Here is a 19,513-nt window from a genome sequence, read left to right on the forward strand (position 1 = left end):
ATTATAATTATGCGCACACGAGCGAGAGCATAATTAGCGTGTGATAAATGGGCCCACCTAATTCCGAGCAAACACCGGCAATTATCTCGTATCGTGATCCCTCGGGGGATATTTTAAGAAGTCCTAAATCGAGCCACAGAGAAGAGTGATTATAATCGCCTTTCATTTATTTTTTCAACCCACCATCCACGGCAAATTCGTTTACTTGTGTTGGATAACGCCGGATAAATGCGACATGATAAACTCCGCGCGGCTATGTACTTTTTACACGAAAAGTGTATATGCGACCAACAAGAATTTTCACTCGAACGACGCGAGTGGCAATGGAGAGGAGAGGAGAGGAGAAGTGAGGAGAATCGTCGACTCTGTATGCTAAATTATGCCGTGCAGCCGCCCATCCCGCCGTAACGCACGTAAGCGTAGTGGTATTGTGACGTCAAACGTGAATATGGTGAGGCTGGATTTTGTCGTGCAATATTCCTCGGCTTCTCCGAGTACGTACAACGTATGCCTTATCATAAATTCGGTATGAGCAATGGCGTGGGAAAGTTCTGATGTACCTTGAGCATCCGCTTTGATGTATTTTGCGGGTCTCGTTAGTCAAATATCATTTTGCTGGAAACACGACACAATTATTTATGTAACGCGCTCGTTGCTCGTCCAACGCATTAATATTTATCATAACTAATTTTAAACGATGTCATCAACCAATTATAGATACTGATATCGCAAAAATTGATATACAGTACAGACACTAACTTCATTTTACGCTGTTTGCATTGAATTCGATTTTTACGGTAAAGAAGAGAAATTAATAATTAAATCGATTAACGATAAACGCATCTGTAAAGAGAATCGTCGAGAATAAACGCAATTTTTTCTATTATATAGTGATAAGAGCTGTAATGGATTGTTGGAACGAAGTGGTGAAAGAAGATGCAGACTGCTTGTCCATTCGGAAATATTTATTAAACTTTATTTTTTTAAATATATCTGGCGAGCCACCTATCGTGAGTCATAAAAAAGATAAACTGTCCAAGGATTTTATTTTTCAGCGAACGTATCGACACCTCCTGACACACAAATCAACAATTTCGAGGAAAGAAGGGTGTACACGAAGAAAAATCGCGAACGTCCGCGAGTGGAAGTATCTTAATTATCTTTTCTCTTATCGTTATTTTTTTCTTTTTTCCTTTTTTGCGACGCAAAGACTACACGAATGTCAAAATACTACTCTCGCGATATACCTCAGTCTATACAGTATTAATCTATCTATATGATAACACTATCCCTTTATTCTGGTCTTAAGAGTTGGTCTAATTGCTTTAAATAACTTCGCCGATCGATCGCGGATTCACGAACTGCCATCGCTGTTGATATTACGCCACTTGACATAGACTCACGATCTCCTTCGATATCTCTTCGTTCAATGACAGATCTGACAATTTCACGAACCGCATAATAGTAAACGCGAGTGACACACTTTATAAAGCGGACGATCGGTATTTAGAGCTTATGAATCGCGCACAGTTATATATATAAAACAATATATTTTATACACGATAATAATATATCCTCTCCTAATAATCCAGGTCTGCAAGAGAGAAATTTTATTATATAGACCACAATGATCAAACCAATAACTTTCTCGTATAATATCACAATTTATGTCAGCTGCGACAGTAACAGCGCCGACAACGCCGAATTCCATTCATGTAACTAGGACAAAATGCGCCTTGCTAAAGAACATAACAAAATGCATGTATAACGCAATTAAATTTAACTGAACTAACTAAACAATTAATCAGTTTTTCACGGGTAGCTTGTGCCCATATATGTAGGAAATGATGAATTTCAAGTACGATATCTAAAACGTAAGGACGGTAAAGGAATCCCTTGATTATTTATAAACGAGCTCTATATCGAGTATCTTAATAATAATTACATCTCATGTCGACACAAAGGAGCTACATTAAATAAAGAATATTTGCTATATCGCCGGTATTAATCTTACGCCAGTACGTTTAACATGATTAATTCCCGCCTGATCGTTGCCGCTTCGACGAGAGTGAAAGTGACATGTTTCCCGCAGTTTACTTTTACAGTTTACTGCTTGTACATACTATTACCACAGAATTGGAATAGAATCTGACATTCTACGCTTCCGTGGAACGAAACGGTGACCCAGAAACAAAGTTTGTCTCAGTTACGAATTCTTCATTGACAAAGCTGTAGCATCGTTTCAGCGATTTTTCTTTCAGTGAAAATTAAAGTTAAATGCCACTCTTTTAATCTTCAATTATTATTCATTCTGATAACTATAATGTCTGTCCTCTCTAAACCGGAAATTGGTTAAGTTAAATTTCAAACATTACTACTGAGTGAAAGACTTGCTACCTTTCTTTGCATTGTTTAAAATTATTTAGAATTAATCAAGAATTCTCGATCGCGAGTAATTCGGAATCTGAAATCTGAAAATTAAATCCGTTTTTCACCAATAATTCAGCCAAGCATGCTTTTGTGGAACGCTGCTTTGGAACCCCGTACGTAATACGTAACTCGTTTGTTCGAATATATTATAATTAAGAGTCGCGGCAGCAAAGCTAGTGGGATACATTTAAATTCATGGAAAATTTTTTCTTAGAACATTCTCATGCACCCGCGGGCACTTAGCGATAATTAATTAACCCATTAAATATTGTGAGCGTCACGCACGCTTTTTACGACCCAAGGCGCCCCGGACGTCATCTCTAAGCGCGCACGATATATGTTTTATCGATTGGATTCCTCTTGTATACTTACAGTCTTACTATAGCCCGTCATACATCGAAACTGCCCTAGAAGAGAGGAAAAATTAAAAAGTTTAGCATGGCGAAATGTCATCAAGCGGTTCGCAGCTCCATTCGCGTGAGCTGCCGCCGCCGATTCTCCGTGCTTTCTCCGCGCGAGGAAGCAAGCATACGGGGAACACATGGTACCTTCACTTTCCCGTCACTTGCAATTACGCGCAAGTAAAGATGGTGTTGCGATAAGACGCGACTTATTCAATATATCGTACATCGTTTCCTTTGCTCCTTCTGGAAAAAAAGAGAACTTCCTGGCTAACAGTCTTGACACTTCGGAAACCGGAACCGCGAATACACATATGTTCCATATACACACGCATACGCGCATACACGCACACACATAAGTACACCCATATACACATATCACGATTACATATTTATATGTATAAATCACAATCGCATTTTTGTTTTTGCACGATTGCACTTAGTTTATATATATATATATATATATGTATATATATATTGCATTTTTATGTATATATATGTATATATATGATAGTACGGCAGAACCTTCATATACACAAGATTCACGAAGTCTCGCCGTACTGAATAAGCTGAACTCACTCCACTTTGTATCTCACACTGTGCCTTGCCAAACTACTAGATCCGGTAAGATTACGGATGCTCTCGTAAACCGAGCACCTCCTACGTTTCGCCTATAAGCCTGCTTTAAATAAAATGTACATACAATTATCCTTGTAATAAATTTGTACCCGCAATAACAAGGTTTGATCGATACACACTACGTAGCCATACTATGCAATAATAACGGGCGGAAGGGAGGAAGAGAGACAAAGAGAGGAATAAAGGGGGCCGTAGGGGGTGAAAAGGGGCGGAAGAGAGGGACGAAGGGGACTCAGTAGTTGCCGTAATGTTCGCTTCCGCATATCATGTATAAATTTCAAATAAATCTCGGTAAGGCAGTGCCAGCACGATGATACACGTACGGTGGTGGCGGCGGGCCGGAAAAGTGCCTCTGATGCTGATGGGAAAGCGACGAGCGGTGGGCCGCCTCGATGGTACCGCCGCTCGACGGGGAGACATGCGGCAGTAGGTGCGACGCCCCGTCACCGAGATCCAATTCCAGTTCCTGTTCCTCGATTAAATGCAAAGCGCCGAAGGAGGCCGTCGCCATCGCTACGTCCGGCATTACGCCCGACAATTGTCCGTCGCTGCAGGAATTGCCATCTTGTTGCTGCGAACGGAAGAACAGAGGGAATACGTGACACTCTCTCCAATCGCGCGCCGAGGGAAGTGGCACGCGCCGATCGAGGGGTTTTCCGCGAACGTGCGCCCCGAAAGAAGAGAAAAAACTCGCCACAAAAACGGAAAACGGAAGTTGGTTCCGCAACAGCGCGGGTTGCTGCAACAAGATTGCGCTAACGATCCCTGCTAAATAGACCATGTCTCGAAGACTTTCTTCCTCCTTCCTCTCTAAATCACGATGTGGAAAATTTCATGGGGAAAGTTGGGACGCCGTGGCCGAAACACGTGGGATCCCGTGCGGCATCGCGAACGCATAATCGTCCCTTACCTCGGCAAGAAGTCTGCAGCTCTCTCCCTCGGTCACTATAGCTGGAAGTTCGTGTCTATGTGCGTAAGACGAAGTCGGCCGAGGAAATGTCATGTTCCTCCCGTAACACACCGGGGCGGTAGTTCTCACACGAATACCCATGCCCGGCGAGTCAATGTCCTCTATATCTGTCATCCTCTGCTCGTTTTGCTCTTTCATACTGTAAGACGCTGTGTTCTGAAATCGATATGCAGGCAATTTATTATCGCGCGCTCGGTCGCCCTCTGAAAATGAGAGATGCGTTAAACGCTCGCGTGGAATAATACACGCGCGAGGAGCAGGAAGAGGAAAAGGAGATGATCCGCGATTAGAGCGGTGCTCACGCAACGGACATTAATTGGAGATCGCTGTGGATGAGACGGAGTTAACGACGTAAATAGACGATGCGTAGCGAGAATTAGAGTCGATTGCCTGTATGAACCGGCACGGTACAGAGTGCGGGGAAACGAATTGCTAGAAATGAATCTGCGTCGATCGGGGGAAGGATGTCCTCTGCCCTCTCCCTCTCTCCCGAAATAGAACGAGCCCGTGACCTAATTGACATGTGCTGCATGTAAAGAGCTACTCATACACATTCATTTACATTGTACATATATAGCGAGCGGAGAGAGCGATGCGTTGCATACGTTATGCTGCAAATTAGCAAGCGCATGGAGGAGGTCGCAGAGGTAGCGCCAGCAGCCACCATACGTGTAATTATTTTCACGCGCAGTAGCTCGCCACCTGTTCTCGGATGGGTCTTCTTCCAATTAGGATCTTCCTGCACATGCCTGACCATCTTAAAAATTGTGTCTGCATAAATCTCTCCAACAAACTCGTCCTCCGTTCTCCAGAACGCGTCCTCGAACGATGATATATCGTAATGTGTATTGAAATATCTTCACTGGATTACGTATAATTTTTACGTTTTCCCTTCAACCTTTGTTCGCACATCCGTCTCTTACCATTTTTTCGATTAGCCATTACATTTATGCTGTATTTCTAGTCCATAAAGTATCACGTTACTGCGGCTCGTGCCACGTGCATCAAGATACAAGCAACCGATGATATCAACGATTATACCATGTGTAAAGAATTATAATGCTATCTGAGAAATAATGTTTACAGTTTGATAAAACAATAGTCTTATCTTGTAAGATATCAAAGGATTCTGTTGAATAAACTACGGATAAATAACGACAGGAATGATGACGATGAAGAATTTACGAGAATGATACGTGCGTCACCGATCGCAGGCAATTAATTCTGAAAAACATTTCGAACAGAATGACGTGCTTTAAGTAAAAATGTATGCAAATAGTGCACGTGCTCGAGAAGAATATACTTAACGCTTTATCGCAGAATCACGCAGCACTGATTAATTACAACTAATACGGGAAACAACAATTTACATGGAAATTTTTTTGTAATATTATATTAAACATAATGTTTTTATGTGGAACTCTATAAAAACTGCACATTTAATCTAGTTTTTACTGCGATTCTGGTCGAACGTACATACATGCGTATGAGCTCTTGTACGCGGTACTCAAATGACGTCACTTGTCAATAATATGTTAATATAAATACGATTAAAGATGCAAGCAGAGTGATCCTAAAATTTCCCCGCGAGTTCATCTAGTCAGCGAAATAATTATTCCTCGTTTTTCCTTGTCGATCTTGTATGCATGAATCATTATTTAAAAAACGATAAATAATGCAATACGTGCTGTGAACTGCGAAATGACGAGACTTTTTTTGAATTTCGCATCATCTAGTGATACTCGGAAATGTAGGAAGCGTAGCAAACAGTTACCAAAGTTCTTCCTGCTACATAATATTGTTTTGACATGTTAGAAACATGTTATGTCACTGCATGCGGAATATGATAATGTGCCGTGTGTATAGATGAATATACATGCGCGGGATAGTGTTAACACGAGCATACAATTATAAAACGTATGATCTTTCGTATTCACAAACATATAAAATGATTTCTCCGACTATATAACACAAAAGTACAATCATTTATTTAACATCCGCTGAAATAAAACTTGCAATCAGATATTGGATATTATTTTTACATTGGTTCCTGTGAAAATAAAACTTTTGTATTTATAATTTCACTCGCAGCATAAATAAAAGTAATTAATATTTTTTAAATTATATTTATTTACCGGATGAGTTTTTCGTTAATTATTGCAAGGAAAAAGATTAATGTCGATTTTAACAAATTGAGAATAAATCCGGTTTATACTGAAAAATTTATATAATATCGGACAGGAAAAACAATATTTCGAACATGTTTTCAGATTTTCAATAATTTTTGTATGCACTTTTGTACGCGTTATACGCATTCACAGTGATGCAACATACTGTATGTGTTTAATAATACGTATTTGCATTTATTCATGCATAATACTACAGACTGCATGCATTTCATCCGATTGACAGTATCGTTTCATGAGTCACCCACTTGTCACCCCAATATGATACCACGATTATCACTGCAACCCCATTCAATACGAAACTAAATATTACGAAAAATTATTTTTAAAACTCTTCAAAGTAATAACAAATAAAATATCAAATTAATGTGATATTAATAAATATCGTGTTAAATTAAAGTAAAATACATCACGGTAACAAGCATCGCATGTTATATAACATTCTATGATATTATTAATGCTCAACTGAAATTTCTGAAATTAAAGAATTTAATTTACAATAATGTAACAAGAATTTTAACAAATTGAATAGAGCAAAGTAACGCTGTACAACACGTTAAGGAAATAGAAAAAAATGGAAATAAAAAGTCTATTCCGTGACAAGAATTTTTGTTCCACTTTTCTACTTTTCCGTATTTTTGTAGCGTAAGAACCTTAATAAAATAATAAATATACATGACCTCGCCAACATCGAGATATCTCGGCGCTAACAGGAAAAATTAAAGGAAGATAGAGAGGAATACTAGACATCTAAAGATTAATGAAAAAAGATAAATGCAGTCTCGCAATATGAGCCAATGATTCATCCTAATCCATTTATTTTTTTTTAAATAAATTAAGCATAATGGACCATGGACGCTGACGTTGAGAAATCCCGGCGTTACGGTTGCTCGAAATCACGATTTTACGGAGAGAGACGCTTCCGAGGAATGTTTCCGAGGAGGATTTCGTTTGCATCTCATTGCACTGGAACAAAGTGCGCATCCTTGCAGCATTCGCGTTATCATTATTTTATCGACTCGTCTGCCCGTGCATCTATCTTTCTCTTTCTCTTGCACATTTATATCTAATTCGATACCGTGTTAGAAGTCGCAGATAACACGGGCGTCGGGAAAAGGGGGAGAATAGTGGAGGCAAAGTCAAATGCCGACGAGAGCCTCCCGGCGACATTAGTCGCGCGAATTACGTTCTATCACAGCGTGCGACACCACGCGCGCAGCGCAACGCGGTGCATAAAGCAGACGTTAAAAAAAAACAGAGTTTCACGCTATTGTTCATCTTCTTCGAGTCACGCGCGAGACCACTTCATCTACGTGTCACATCACTCATCGCATCACCGGCGAACGCGTTTCCAATTATCTCCGACTGTCCAGAATGTGTTAAGGTAACTGATTTTTTCTCCAACATATGCGAAAATCTAAGATTTAACGGAACATACGTAAATGTGTGTCAATTTAAACTAATATAAATAAATACAAAATACATACGTCAATTAAGCGGCAATCTTCCATCAATCCAAAATCCAAGAGTATAATACAATTATTATATAATACAATTGGAGTACTATACAAATTTTTACGTTTGCTCCGGGAACCTTATTTTTATTTAAATGAGAAAATTAACATATTTTAAATAAACATAAGAAAAGTTTTCAAAGTCAGATTAGTTAAGTAAACTTTAGATATCACAAACTTGATTTTATTCACCAATTAACAGAAGATAAAGGTAAGAACGAAATATTGAAAATATCGTATCTTGTGTGTGTAAATTATTGTTCTCTGTAGAATATGTACGCGTACCATTTGAAACTACTTGCAAGAAACGACTCAAGTTGTCACTTGAGACTTACTAAAAGAAATAGCCTTGATCGCAGATCAAGAGATTTAGTGTCCCAGATTCTTCACATAACATCTGTGATGATATGTGCATAATACTATGCAATCTTTTAGAAGAGAAAGAGAGAGAGAGATTATATCATATTATATGATATTATTCTAAATTTAAAATGAAATATGTATTTTTAGCAACGTGCAAAACACTGAAGGCATCAATTATATTCTATTCTAACATATCAAACCGTGCAAAAAGTCCTCAGTCACTCTAATTGAGCACGAATAGATCTCATCATGTGCCGTTTAAATGACTCCGTGACAAAATACTTGATTACATGCTATTCGAAATAATGCCAGCACCAGCTGGCAATCTGGTGAAGCTGCATTCGAGGCGGCAAGTTGCATAACGCGCGAAAATGCCTTTGTTGTCGGCATTATTTCGCGGTAATGCTAGGTCCGCGTATTGCTGCTACTTGTTCGCGTTTACGCAACGCAACTGCCAATGGCATAATCTTAGTATCGATATCGACCAAGAGCAAGAGTGGAAACACGGACGATAAGAATGGAATAATAAAAATTCGCATTTACTCTATATCGAATAACGATCGAAAACAAAAAAAAATAGACACATTTATGGGAAATGCAGGACTGGGTCCTAAGTTAAAAGGAAGAAGAGAAGAAGAAGGATAACGATCGGGGATGTAATCTTAATATGGATTTCCAATTTTAGCCGTGAACGCATTTAGTGTAACAAAAAGACAGAATCCAATCGTTACGTCATTTTGTCGCTCTAATTGCTTCAGTTTAGACCCAGTTAACTTTAGATGTTTAATTTTGTTTTTTACAATAACATATACTATACAAATGATATTTGGTTTCATTTTCATCCGATGTCTCGATTCGGTCTCGATTCGGTCTCGATTCGATCGACGAAATAGCGAATAAAATCATCCGTCGTTAAATTATTAAAACTGTCAATCTGTGTATAAATGAGAGAATCCATGTGGAAATTCACACGCCTATATCTACATATGGATGGCTGGGCGATGTAAGTGTTAAATAAAATCAAAACGTTATTGTAACAAGCCCTCTTAAGCATTTTAGTAGGTGCAGCATCCGCGTGATGCATTTACAACGAGTTATGGCACGGAAACCGATATTTCCCACTTTAAAGAATCTTGAAAGCTCGTTAAGTAGTCCGTCTTGTATAAGCAGCTTAATGGATGCTATGTACGAGCGTAGGAGCTTTCTAATGGAGCTTGATAGCTTTCTTAACAGCTCGAGATTCTTAAAATCGTTAGATATGCATTGGTGCAGTTAATCTCCATTTTTCCTGGGTGAAATTATGATACAATCTCCAAGTTGCGGGTAAAACGATAAACGCGTTCCCGAGTTTTCAACCGCATCGTCTACTATCTGGTCTACGTGCGGCTACAGCGACCGTGTTTCGCATACAAGTCCTTCACTAGAACGCACGATTTGAATTAATCCGCGGCATCTGCTTATTGTTACGGCCGCGATTGTGTCATTTCAATTGCATGGTCATTTATCTATACATGATGATGATGATGCAACAATAAAATTGATTAGCAGTGAGTGTTGGAAGGTAAGTGATCGCGGAAAAATACCAATTGCCAGCCATTGTTTTCTTTCTCTTCTTTTTTCTCGATAAATAAAGCGCAAGCCAATGTGGCCGTCTCATCTTCTTCTCATCTCACACGTGAATCTCGCTTCAGCAGGATTTTGATCCGAGGTGAAGTTGCGAAGATATCTCACACGTCAGCTTACAAAGATATTTAGCGCGGAATGTATTTGGAAACGAAAGTGGATTACGCAAGCAATTTTTTTCGCTGAGAACAGATTATTATCGAACTAGTCGAAGAGCGATGAGTAAGCGGGGCGCAAGAAGTGTGAGAAATTACGCAAGTTAAATAATGCATAACAAGACAACACGTCTAAAAGTCCGTGCGCGGCTTTTGTGAAATGAGAACTCGGAGCACAATCTAACGCAGAACAACTTCCGCGTTAAGAGTGCATTTGCATTGCGTGAAGCGGAATTACGACTGAGCCTATTAGGAGGAAATAAAATGCAAATACAGCATGCGTTTATATGATTATTGACCGATCGTGACGCGTGCGTGATGTATGAAAAAAAAAAAATGGAAGAGACAAACTGCTGCCTCGAGCATTTTTGTTTGTTTCATTCAACTTCGTCGTAGGCTGTGATTACTTACCACTAACTTGCCAATTATTACTAAATCAATCAATTTGATGTCAGGATGAAATATTACTTTAATAGTAGACTGTTTCTTCGAGTTAAACTTTCTCATTTTGGTGTTTTGTCCTTATTATTAGTGACACTTGTATCATAAAATAGCGAAGTTTCAGAGGAGGAAAGACATTGAGTAGTAATGAAAATATAATATACCCTTGCGACGTGTACTACAGAAAAGAGGAAGTGAGGGCATGACGTTAAATCGACGCGTCCCCATTTACAATTTCAGAGCAGAACAGAATAGACTTGTGCCAATACAATCTAAAAATATCGCATAGCGTTGGCACCCGTAAACGTGTCATCGCAGTCACGGAGTCACTCAAGCAATTATACAAGGGCACCACGGTAATTAAGTGCTTTCAATGCGCGGTGAGTTGTAAGATTTTGAATCACCATTAGCATTATATTTAACAATCTTCACGATGCGTACTTTGCTTCGCGTTCATGATATGAAAATAAAAAAATAAAATATTCGACAGATATGCATTGATACATATATAAAAAAAATGCAATATTTATTGGATTAGGATAAACGTGACATTAAAATGAAGCCGCTATCAAATGTGTCTAATCAATTGGGTTAATTTATAAGGTTTATGTAAATTTCTAACAATATTTTATGCTACTTATGCCTTGCGGACGCACTCATTTACATTGTTTCTACAATTTATCTTGATTTTTTTTAACGTCCGTAATATCGCTCGTACACTTTAAACAAACCGTGCACTCTTTCGCCGTAATACCCGATTAATCGCCAGAAAGACTCAGCTGCGTGTTTACTGACGCTCGTATCCATGTAAGTGCAGTAGATAATGACGTTTGCGTTCTGCTTAGTGCACTCCATACGCACGCTGGTTAGACGTCAAGCTCCACGTTACTTCTTCCGTAAAATCAGGTCGGCGCAATCCGTTTTCCTGTAGTAATTTGCTTTTTTTGTTGTTCTTACGTAATCATTACACTTTGAATTTTACTTTATGCACGGCAACTTATGAGCGGCGATAAGGAAAACAGTTGGCTTATCTGACCGTTTGAATTTGCATGAACGAGTCATAGTCCGGACGAGCATATCGACAGTTCAGTTGGCGTTCTCTCTCTCTCTCTCTCTCTTTCGCTCTCTTCTATGATATATAATAGCAGCGCTTCACAGCGTAATGACAGTTGATGCTGGATGTTATGCGCGAACGAACGTTAGTTTGAGAACGAGTGAAAAATACATATGTTTGTCGTATCGAGAATAGTTGAAATCAATTAACTGTGTGCGATAAGGTGAGCTTTTTTATGAACTGATATCGGGAAGGTATCCACGTACGCAAACATGTCTAAGACAAATATTGTAATTTTTAAAAACTGAAATATATTTAAAATATTACTTTTAGAGATGTTTTATATTTTGGTATAAAAATAATAAAATATTTGTAATAAATTGTACATTTTTCGCCATGATCGAAGTTTATATAACAAAATCGGTTTACTCAACAAGTCGATTGTTTGAATGTTAGCCTTTCATGTGTTCCCTCGATAAATTAAATCTATATTTGTCGTTTTTTCATCTAAAATAGTGCACAAAAGAGAAGAAAAAGTGTTATAAAATGTAAAACGCAAAGTATGGAAGAAAATTTAATTCATAATCTTACTAAATTATAATCATGCAAAGAGCACATTACAGATAATTGGCAAACTAAGTTTAGATCATAATATCGCCGAGAAGCAGTGAAATAATCCATGATCGAAAACAATCAAGGATTCATAACATCACATATTTATAACGAGATTATTTTGACAATTGGCTTGCTAAATTCTGCTAATATCGGTTATTTTATAGTATATTTGATAGTACATTATTAAAATTTTTAATTTGCAAATGGAAATATTCTACTATTATTATTCGAAAATATGTCATTGTATCCAAAAGCTTCAGACGAAAAGTTGTATTAATGCAGTGTCAAAATTGATTTGAGAATTGAATTACCAACAAATAATAGAATCTCGTATTCCAATTAATTTGAAGCAATTGTTAGTTAAAAAAATATTATTTACTTATTTTACAGCTGTTTTAAACTCCGAAATACTTGTATATAATAGTGACAATTAAGGAATATTCAATTACGTCAAGGAATTCTTCGACTCTAAGAAGTTCCGCATAACATACACGTACAATGTATGTCTTTTTGTAATAATATTATACAACAGCACTTGAATTTTTTAACAGAGGCAACAACTGATATAAAATTATTTCTTATTTAGGACGAAAACGCAATCATCACTCAAAATGCTTCCTGTACAAAACCTGGAAGCGTTATTAGCGCAAACATATGGTTCCGACTTTAAAATATACGACGTGGAGTGGAAGCCGCTAACTGACCCGGGCGAGAACTTCGGCAGCTTGATATTGGCCATCAACATCAGTGCCGAGCAAAATAACAAGGAAAGAACCTTACACCTGGTCGTCAAACTACCGCCGAGATCGGAGTATCTGTTAGATCTGTTCGACAGTCCGATAACTTTCAAGAAGGAATTGGACTTCTACAGCATCGTCGCGCCCGAGTTCCTCAAGTTGCAGAACGAGAACGGGATTCCGCGGGAAGATCTAAGCATCATCGCGCCGCGCTTTTTTGGCGGCAGATTGGGCTTACGAGATCCGCAACGTTTCGACGATCAAGCCGCCATCGTCCTAGAGAATCTGAAATATCTCAATTATACGACGAAGGATCGCATCCTGGGCCTGGACAAGGAGCACATGTACTTCGCGATCGGCCACCTGGCTAAACTGCACGCCATGACGATCTGCCTGAAGCTGAAGAAGCCAGAGTTGTTTCAGAAAGTAATCATGCCCACTCTGGAGTACGCGGTGGACGAGTCTGCAAAGGACTGCGTGTTGGACATGATAAAGAAGGCGCACGATGACTTTAAGTGCATGAAGGAAGCGAAACCCTATCTGGACAGGATCGAGAAGACGGTCGAATACGGACTGCGCACTACCGTGACACCGCAAGAACCCTGGGCGACGCTCGTGCACAGCGACTTCTGGGTGAACAATATGCTGTTCAAGTACGACGAATTTAACAAACCAATCAACATGAAAATAGTAGACTTCCAGTTGACGATCTACGATTATGGCGTAAACGATCTCATATTCTTCCTTATCTCAAGTGCTTGTAAGGAAGTGCTCGACGATCATCTTGAGGACATGATCGACCTGTATTACGACTCCTTCATCGAATGCTTGAGATCACTAAGTGTCGACACGGATGCGTTTCCGAAGAGCGAATTTCTTGAACAGCTGAACCAGTGCGCGCCCATCAAATTCAACCAATGCATCATGATGATACAGGTAATACAAGCGGCGCGTGGCTCCGTCACGGAAATCAGTGAAACAACGGACAAAGATATTTTCACGGGCAACATTAATGACGATAACTACAAACAGAAGATGTTGCACGTATTGTCTATATTCGATCAAAACGGCTGGCTCATGAAGTGAGCGACGGCAAAAGGTTGCTTGTAACAAATCGATCTTTCGCAAGAAACTACATTTTCCTAAAAATGGATAACGCAAACGTTGACAATATGAAAAATGGTGATAAGTTGCGCACATGACTACTATTATAAAAATGTACATAGATATATATGACAAGTTTTGTAATGCAATATTAGATAAGAAACTAGTAGAAGGTAATCTAATAATATTAATTTTATCAAGTCAAGACTCTGCTAAGACTAAATCTTGTAAGAGACATTATTAATGCAAACGGGACAATTTATCTGGCATAACATTAAAGATGAAATTTGTCATTTTTATGAAGCATTTAGCATGAGAAAATTGGTAACTTTTAATGTATATATGGTATATAACGCGCATGAGCAGGTGCGCCTAATAGTTTAATAAGTTAAGTTTTTAAAGCGAGGACATCATCTACTTTTATATTTATAGTATTTACAATTTTTGTATGAAATATATCTGTCTCTAGATCATTGACAAACGTGAATTTTATATTGTAAAATATTCACAAAATAAAATGTATATAGAAAGCAATTTCGTGATATTTTGCTGCTGATTCTCTATTAATATATTTTAATACCTTATTATTAAGATTTTATTGCTTTATTGCTAAACTTGGAAGCAAGCTAAGGAAGAAAGAAGTAGCAACAAAGAAAGTACTCACCTCCAGAAGATCAGCTACGGTATCGGGCAAGTTGAACTCCCTGACGACGCGTAGTCGCACTTGCCGATTGATTTCGTGTCGCGAGGAAAGTGGCAGACTTATGGCCCGTTGGCAACTGGGTGACTGCCTCAATTTCTGCTCTCGTTTCAGCATCGCGGCCATCGTCGCGGAATCTGGTACTGCAAAAATTAGTCACATTGTCAGTCTATTGTTTTCTTCTCTTCGATTTTTTATTCATGATTGTAAATTTTCGAAAGCACGCTTGGAAAATCGTAGTACCTGGAAACACCGCGGCAAGAACGTCGACGCCGGCGGTGCCCATGACTCTCGGTTTCTCCTCGACCATGTACAACGCATCCGGTATGTCAGCTACGTATCGCGGCCTTCGCAGTCTCACCAAATCGGCTTCCGGGACCATCTGCTCTTCCACCAAGGACTGGCGGCGAATAAACACAATTCGTCAGCGTATTCCAAGAAATAAGCGTATCCCGCGGCTCTCAGAGGTATTATTATTATTATTATTACCTTAATCTCCTCGTAATACGGCATGAATAACCTTGGCCTGACAAAAAAGCCATTCTTCTTGCCGCCTCTTATCCAGGCGTTCACCCGCAAATTATCCCTCTCGTCTCCTATCATGTGACTCGGCGGCGTAGAGACCAGTCCTCTCCTGATGGCCTAAATTATCGACGCAGTACGCATTAATCGCGTCGCAAAAAAAAAGAACGATCTTTCGGACAGCTAAAAGCAGCATCGCGGAAGTGACTAATGCGTACCTGGGTCAACGCCTCGCTATTCGGCGGCAGTATGTGATCTATTCGGACGAGCGGTAACAGCTCGCTCAGTATCTCTCGCAATTCGATGTCGCTGAGATCACGTTTCTTGATGCCCTTCCTCGTCACGGAGTGTACGGTGTGGCTGAGCAGGTTGGGCTCCCGGTCCTCCATCCGACGCACCAACTCGTGTTCGCCCCACTTGAGCACCGCCTGCAGCACTTCAAGTTCGCTCGCTTGCAAAAAATGGCTTTGCAACACGTTTCCCAGATGGGCGTGATCCAGCTGATGCAGGATCGACGACGACGCGATCGGCTGAAACTCCTCCCTCAGGTAATGCAACGCTTGTCTGTGCACCCACGCCGATCCGTGAGGTTGACTGCCCCATCTGTCCATCGCGAAACACCGAGGTTTTAGCTTTTAACAGGTCGATTTCTATCTTTCACGGAAAAAAAAGAAATCAAAGTTTACTTGAGAACAGTCGGCAACGACTCCAACGTGAGGTACTCGAGGATAAGATCCTCGCAGCCCTGCGACAGTATGTCGAGCTCGAGAAACCGGCCGATCTGGTACAGTTCCATCGCTTCCTCCAAAGGGCTCGGCCGCATTCGACCTGTATGCGTCAGAGCTTGAACCTGCGGGTCGAAACGAAAGAATTGGCATTAGGTAATTAGGTAAAGGCGACAGCGAGGTACTACCAAAATTGCTACTTGACAATATGAAACTTGTACCTCGCCAAGGCTGCCGGCGCTGTTCCCACAACCGCTTCCCCGCAAGATTAATGATAAATCAACCGTGTCTAGGTAGACAGCGTGCAACAACACTCTGGCATATCGTTTGGGGATTACACTTTCGTCCAGTACTATCCTAGTAGGTATGTGAAGCGCCCTTTCCGTGTGATCCTCGCCGGACCTGGTCCGCCTCTGTATGAGATTTCTGAAGAAGGGGGACCTCGCGGAGAGTATCGCTTTGTGACATGGCAGCTCTAACTTCGGGCGAAATCCGTACTCCGAACTCCCGCTGTCCGGCCTCTGGTAGTCGCTGTCCGAGGTGAATACGAGCGCGGCGTCCGCGTAATCGCCGGTGTCCAGTAAGTATCTGAGATCGTGCTCCAGCGGATTTGGCATCCCGAACTCCTCGCCGAGCCGTCGCAGCAGGTTCGCCTCCAGCGTGGCATCGTGCGGGCAAATGTCGCCGGTGTACAGGTACCGCAGCAGTGCCGAGAACATCTGTACCTCGAGATGCGGCGTCCTCAGCTCCAAACATATTCTAGCACCGTATCCTGCAATTTTTCATACATACGCACACATTACGCGCGAGCGACGCAATAACGGTATCTTACGCAACACCGATTTCTACGGGGGGGGGGGGGGGGGGACATTGCGGTAAGAAACGCTTTCGCTGTTCAGAGAGGGATTTAGATCGTGACGAGCCAACGGATACGCACCAGGACAGCCGGCCAGTAGATCCCTGAAGTACGGGCATCTGGCGGAAAGCACAGCTCGATGAACGGGGAAACACGCCCCCCTATATACAAGATCGACATCGGAGCAGTGTTTGTAGTCGTACAACATCGACAGGTCCTGCTTGAACGTGGCGGCTGGCGGCCTCGCCAATTCGGCCTGAACGTGGAGGTCTTTCAGCGCGGCTAACGCCTCGTACTCCTCCAGCAGGGCCGTTGCTTCCAGGTGGCTCCATGTGGATACCAGATCCCTAATGATTCTACCGTGATCGCACGCCTTGGAGGAGCGACGTCTCCTGATAAATTTCTTGCGTAACGTTGCGAATCCTGTCATCTTTTTCTTCTTCTCTCTGTACATAAATAGACAACTATGGAGAGTTCGACGTGTGATTCTCACCTCTGCGGAATGATTTCTCTACTTATATATATATATATTTTTTTTTTAAAGGACATTTGGCTACATCAAGCTCTATATTATTTTGTACAATCACTACTCATTTGCAGTTTCTATTTGAGAAAAATTGTTCGGTCTATTTCATCAAAATTCTACATTCATAAAATAAATAAAATACATATAAGTTAAATACACATTTTTTTATTCAAGAAGGTACTTAAAAATCGGATAGATAGTATAAAATAACATAAAACAATGATAGTGTACCTAACTGCAATGCCATGTTGTTCTGGACTACTTGATGCTGAAAGCCTGGCTGCTTGGACCGAATCTCCACCCACGTTGGTGATGCTTGATGATGCAGAAGCACCCATTCTATGTGTTATGTGAGAGGCATCTCCAAGCTGTCTTCTCATGAACCAGGAATCCCTTGTATCAGCAGTGTCTACACTTCTTATGCGTCGGCGTTGTAACACACACGGTGTCAAAATGCGAAGTACATTCATTGCTCTCTTTCTCTCTCACCCAGACGACACCCTGAAATAAATCACACACACACACACACACATACACACACATATATATATATATATAATATACATTAGCGACAAATTTAGCAGTAGTCCAAATCATGTTAAAACAAAATGCTTCTTGCATAGCTATAGAAATTCAAGTAATTTGAATTTAAAATCTGACACAAGGACACGTGAGCAAGATGACTAACGATGATAATGGCAATGAATAACAATCTCTCTATTTATGTGTAATTTCTCTTGATACATACAAATCATCTTAGTTACACAATTACATGTAAATTACTCTTGATAAATAGAAAACATCTTATTTACACAATTACATGTAAATTACTCTTGATAAATAGAAAACATCTTATTTACACAATTATCCATGTATCTCTGCCTGTTTGCAATATATAACAAGCATTTGTATTTATCAATTCTTACACATGACAAACTCTCTTTATGCATCATTAACGTTATTTACACATACACACACAGACACACACATCTTTATTTTTATCCTAAAATCACACTCGGCAACAGAATGGGGACGGACATATTGACCATGCAGCACATGACAACAAATTTCCACGACTGCTCCGAGCGGCATCGCCATCCGGGGGCAGGAGCGAGGCAGAAAACGAGTTGGCGAGAATTTTGACAATCGCGGGATCAACGCTGCGTCTGGACACTTGGCCCTCCTTGTGCACGGACGCGCACGACACACCAAAGTGGCGGGGAGGGGGGAGGAAAGCGGGGATTGCGAGCGAGTGGCAACGCGAGTACGCGTGACGCGAACGGACGCGCTGCCTAATCAACGATCGTACGTGACGCACGGGCGGCGGTTCACTCACCTTCGCGTTCAACGGGGGGCGAAAAATAACCCGAAAACGGCTCGCGACACAAAGGGAAGCGCGAGTGAAACGGGTTGCGATAACGAGGGGAAGCGCGTACGCGGACGCGCCGCTGTCGCGAGCGGGATCCGCTCGACGGCGGAGGGCGAGCGTGAATTCGGCGGCTCGATGGCGGTTACCTGGGTGTCCGAGACCGACGCTCCTCGTCCATGTCGCTCCGCGATCACCCGCGACGCCCCGGCCTACGAGAAACGACGCGGTTAACCATCGCGAAGCGCGACAGCCATGTTTACACACGGGCGAGAGAGCGTATCCCCGCTCCCAACGGGCAGGCTAGCGTGGTAAATAAAAGCGACGAGATCGCAGTCGTTGCGCCTAACGGTGCCGCCGAGGGCGGTTCGAGAGGTCGAATCGCACGGACGATCGATCGTATGCGCGCGATCCTGCGACTCGCTACTCGAACGACGCGATTTGCAAAATCCGCCTAATTCGGCGTGGAATTGCGGTGCTTCGAGAATGAAAGGTTTTGTTTTCTCCTTTGCCTTTGATTTCAAACTGTTCTAAAACAGAAGCTCGCTTTACTCGAGTTACCGTTTGAAAATATAACCGCAGCTGA

The 19,513-nt window shown here is 41.1% G+C and overlaps 2 protein-coding genes across 6 annotated transcripts in view; one reads left to right on the plus strand and one right to left on the minus strand.

The window, feature by feature from the left end:
• LOC105282956 (BTB/POZ domain-containing protein 7) overlaps positions 1 to 19,500 on the minus strand; it is a 51,925-nt gene extending 32,425 nt beyond the window's left edge. Inside the window, exons 1-11 of one of the 4 annotated variants that reach the window (XM_011345308.3) lie at positions 19,077 to 19,500; positions 17,793 to 18,062; positions 17,117 to 17,499; positions 16,401 to 16,951; positions 16,141 to 16,304; positions 15,673 to 16,057; positions 15,422 to 15,574; positions 15,176 to 15,332; positions 14,897 to 15,075; positions 4,381 to 4,596; positions 951 to 4,041 (exon numbers count right to left, since the gene is read on the minus strand). In XM_011345308.3, coding sequence (XP_011343610.2) covers positions 3,748 to 4,041; positions 4,381 to 4,596; positions 14,897 to 15,075; positions 15,176 to 15,332; positions 15,422 to 15,574; positions 15,673 to 16,057; positions 16,141 to 16,304; positions 16,401 to 16,951; positions 17,117 to 17,499; positions 17,793 to 18,031 — 2,721 coding nt within the window. In that variant the 5' untranslated portion in view covers positions 18,032 to 18,062; positions 19,077 to 19,500 and the 3' untranslated portion in view covers positions 951 to 3,747. Of the gene's footprint in view, positions 1 to 950; positions 4,042 to 4,380; positions 4,597 to 14,896; positions 15,076 to 15,175; positions 15,333 to 15,421; positions 15,575 to 15,672; positions 16,058 to 16,140; positions 16,305 to 16,400; positions 16,952 to 17,116; positions 17,500 to 17,792 lie in introns of those variants that run through there. The other 3 variants (XM_011345309.3, XM_011345310.3, XM_020032847.2) reach the window with 3 other exon arrangements.
• On the plus strand, positions 7,873 to 14,766 carry LOC105282954. 2 transcript variants are annotated; one of them, XM_011345304.3, is made up of 3 exons: positions 7,873 to 8,010; positions 12,782 to 12,891; positions 12,978 to 14,766. In XM_011345304.3, coding segments are annotated over exons 2-3 (1,239 nt in total). In that variant the 5' UTR covers positions 7,873 to 8,010; positions 12,782 to 12,889; the 3' UTR covers positions 14,215 to 14,766. The 2 variants fall into 2 exon arrangements, with proteins under 2 accessions (XP_011343606.1, XP_011343607.1); XM_011345305.3 differs by lacking the exon at positions 7,873 to 8,010 and adding an exon at positions 8,028 to 11,999.
• Positions 19,501 to 19,513: the final 13 nt, after the last annotated feature.

The sequence above is a fragment of the Ooceraea biroi genome, chromosome 11, assembly GCF_003672135.1.
Source record: "Ooceraea biroi isolate clonal line C1 chromosome 11, Obir_v5.4, whole genome shotgun sequence".
Classification (NCBI taxonomy): Eukaryota; Metazoa; Arthropoda; class Insecta; order Hymenoptera; family Formicidae; genus Ooceraea; species Ooceraea biroi.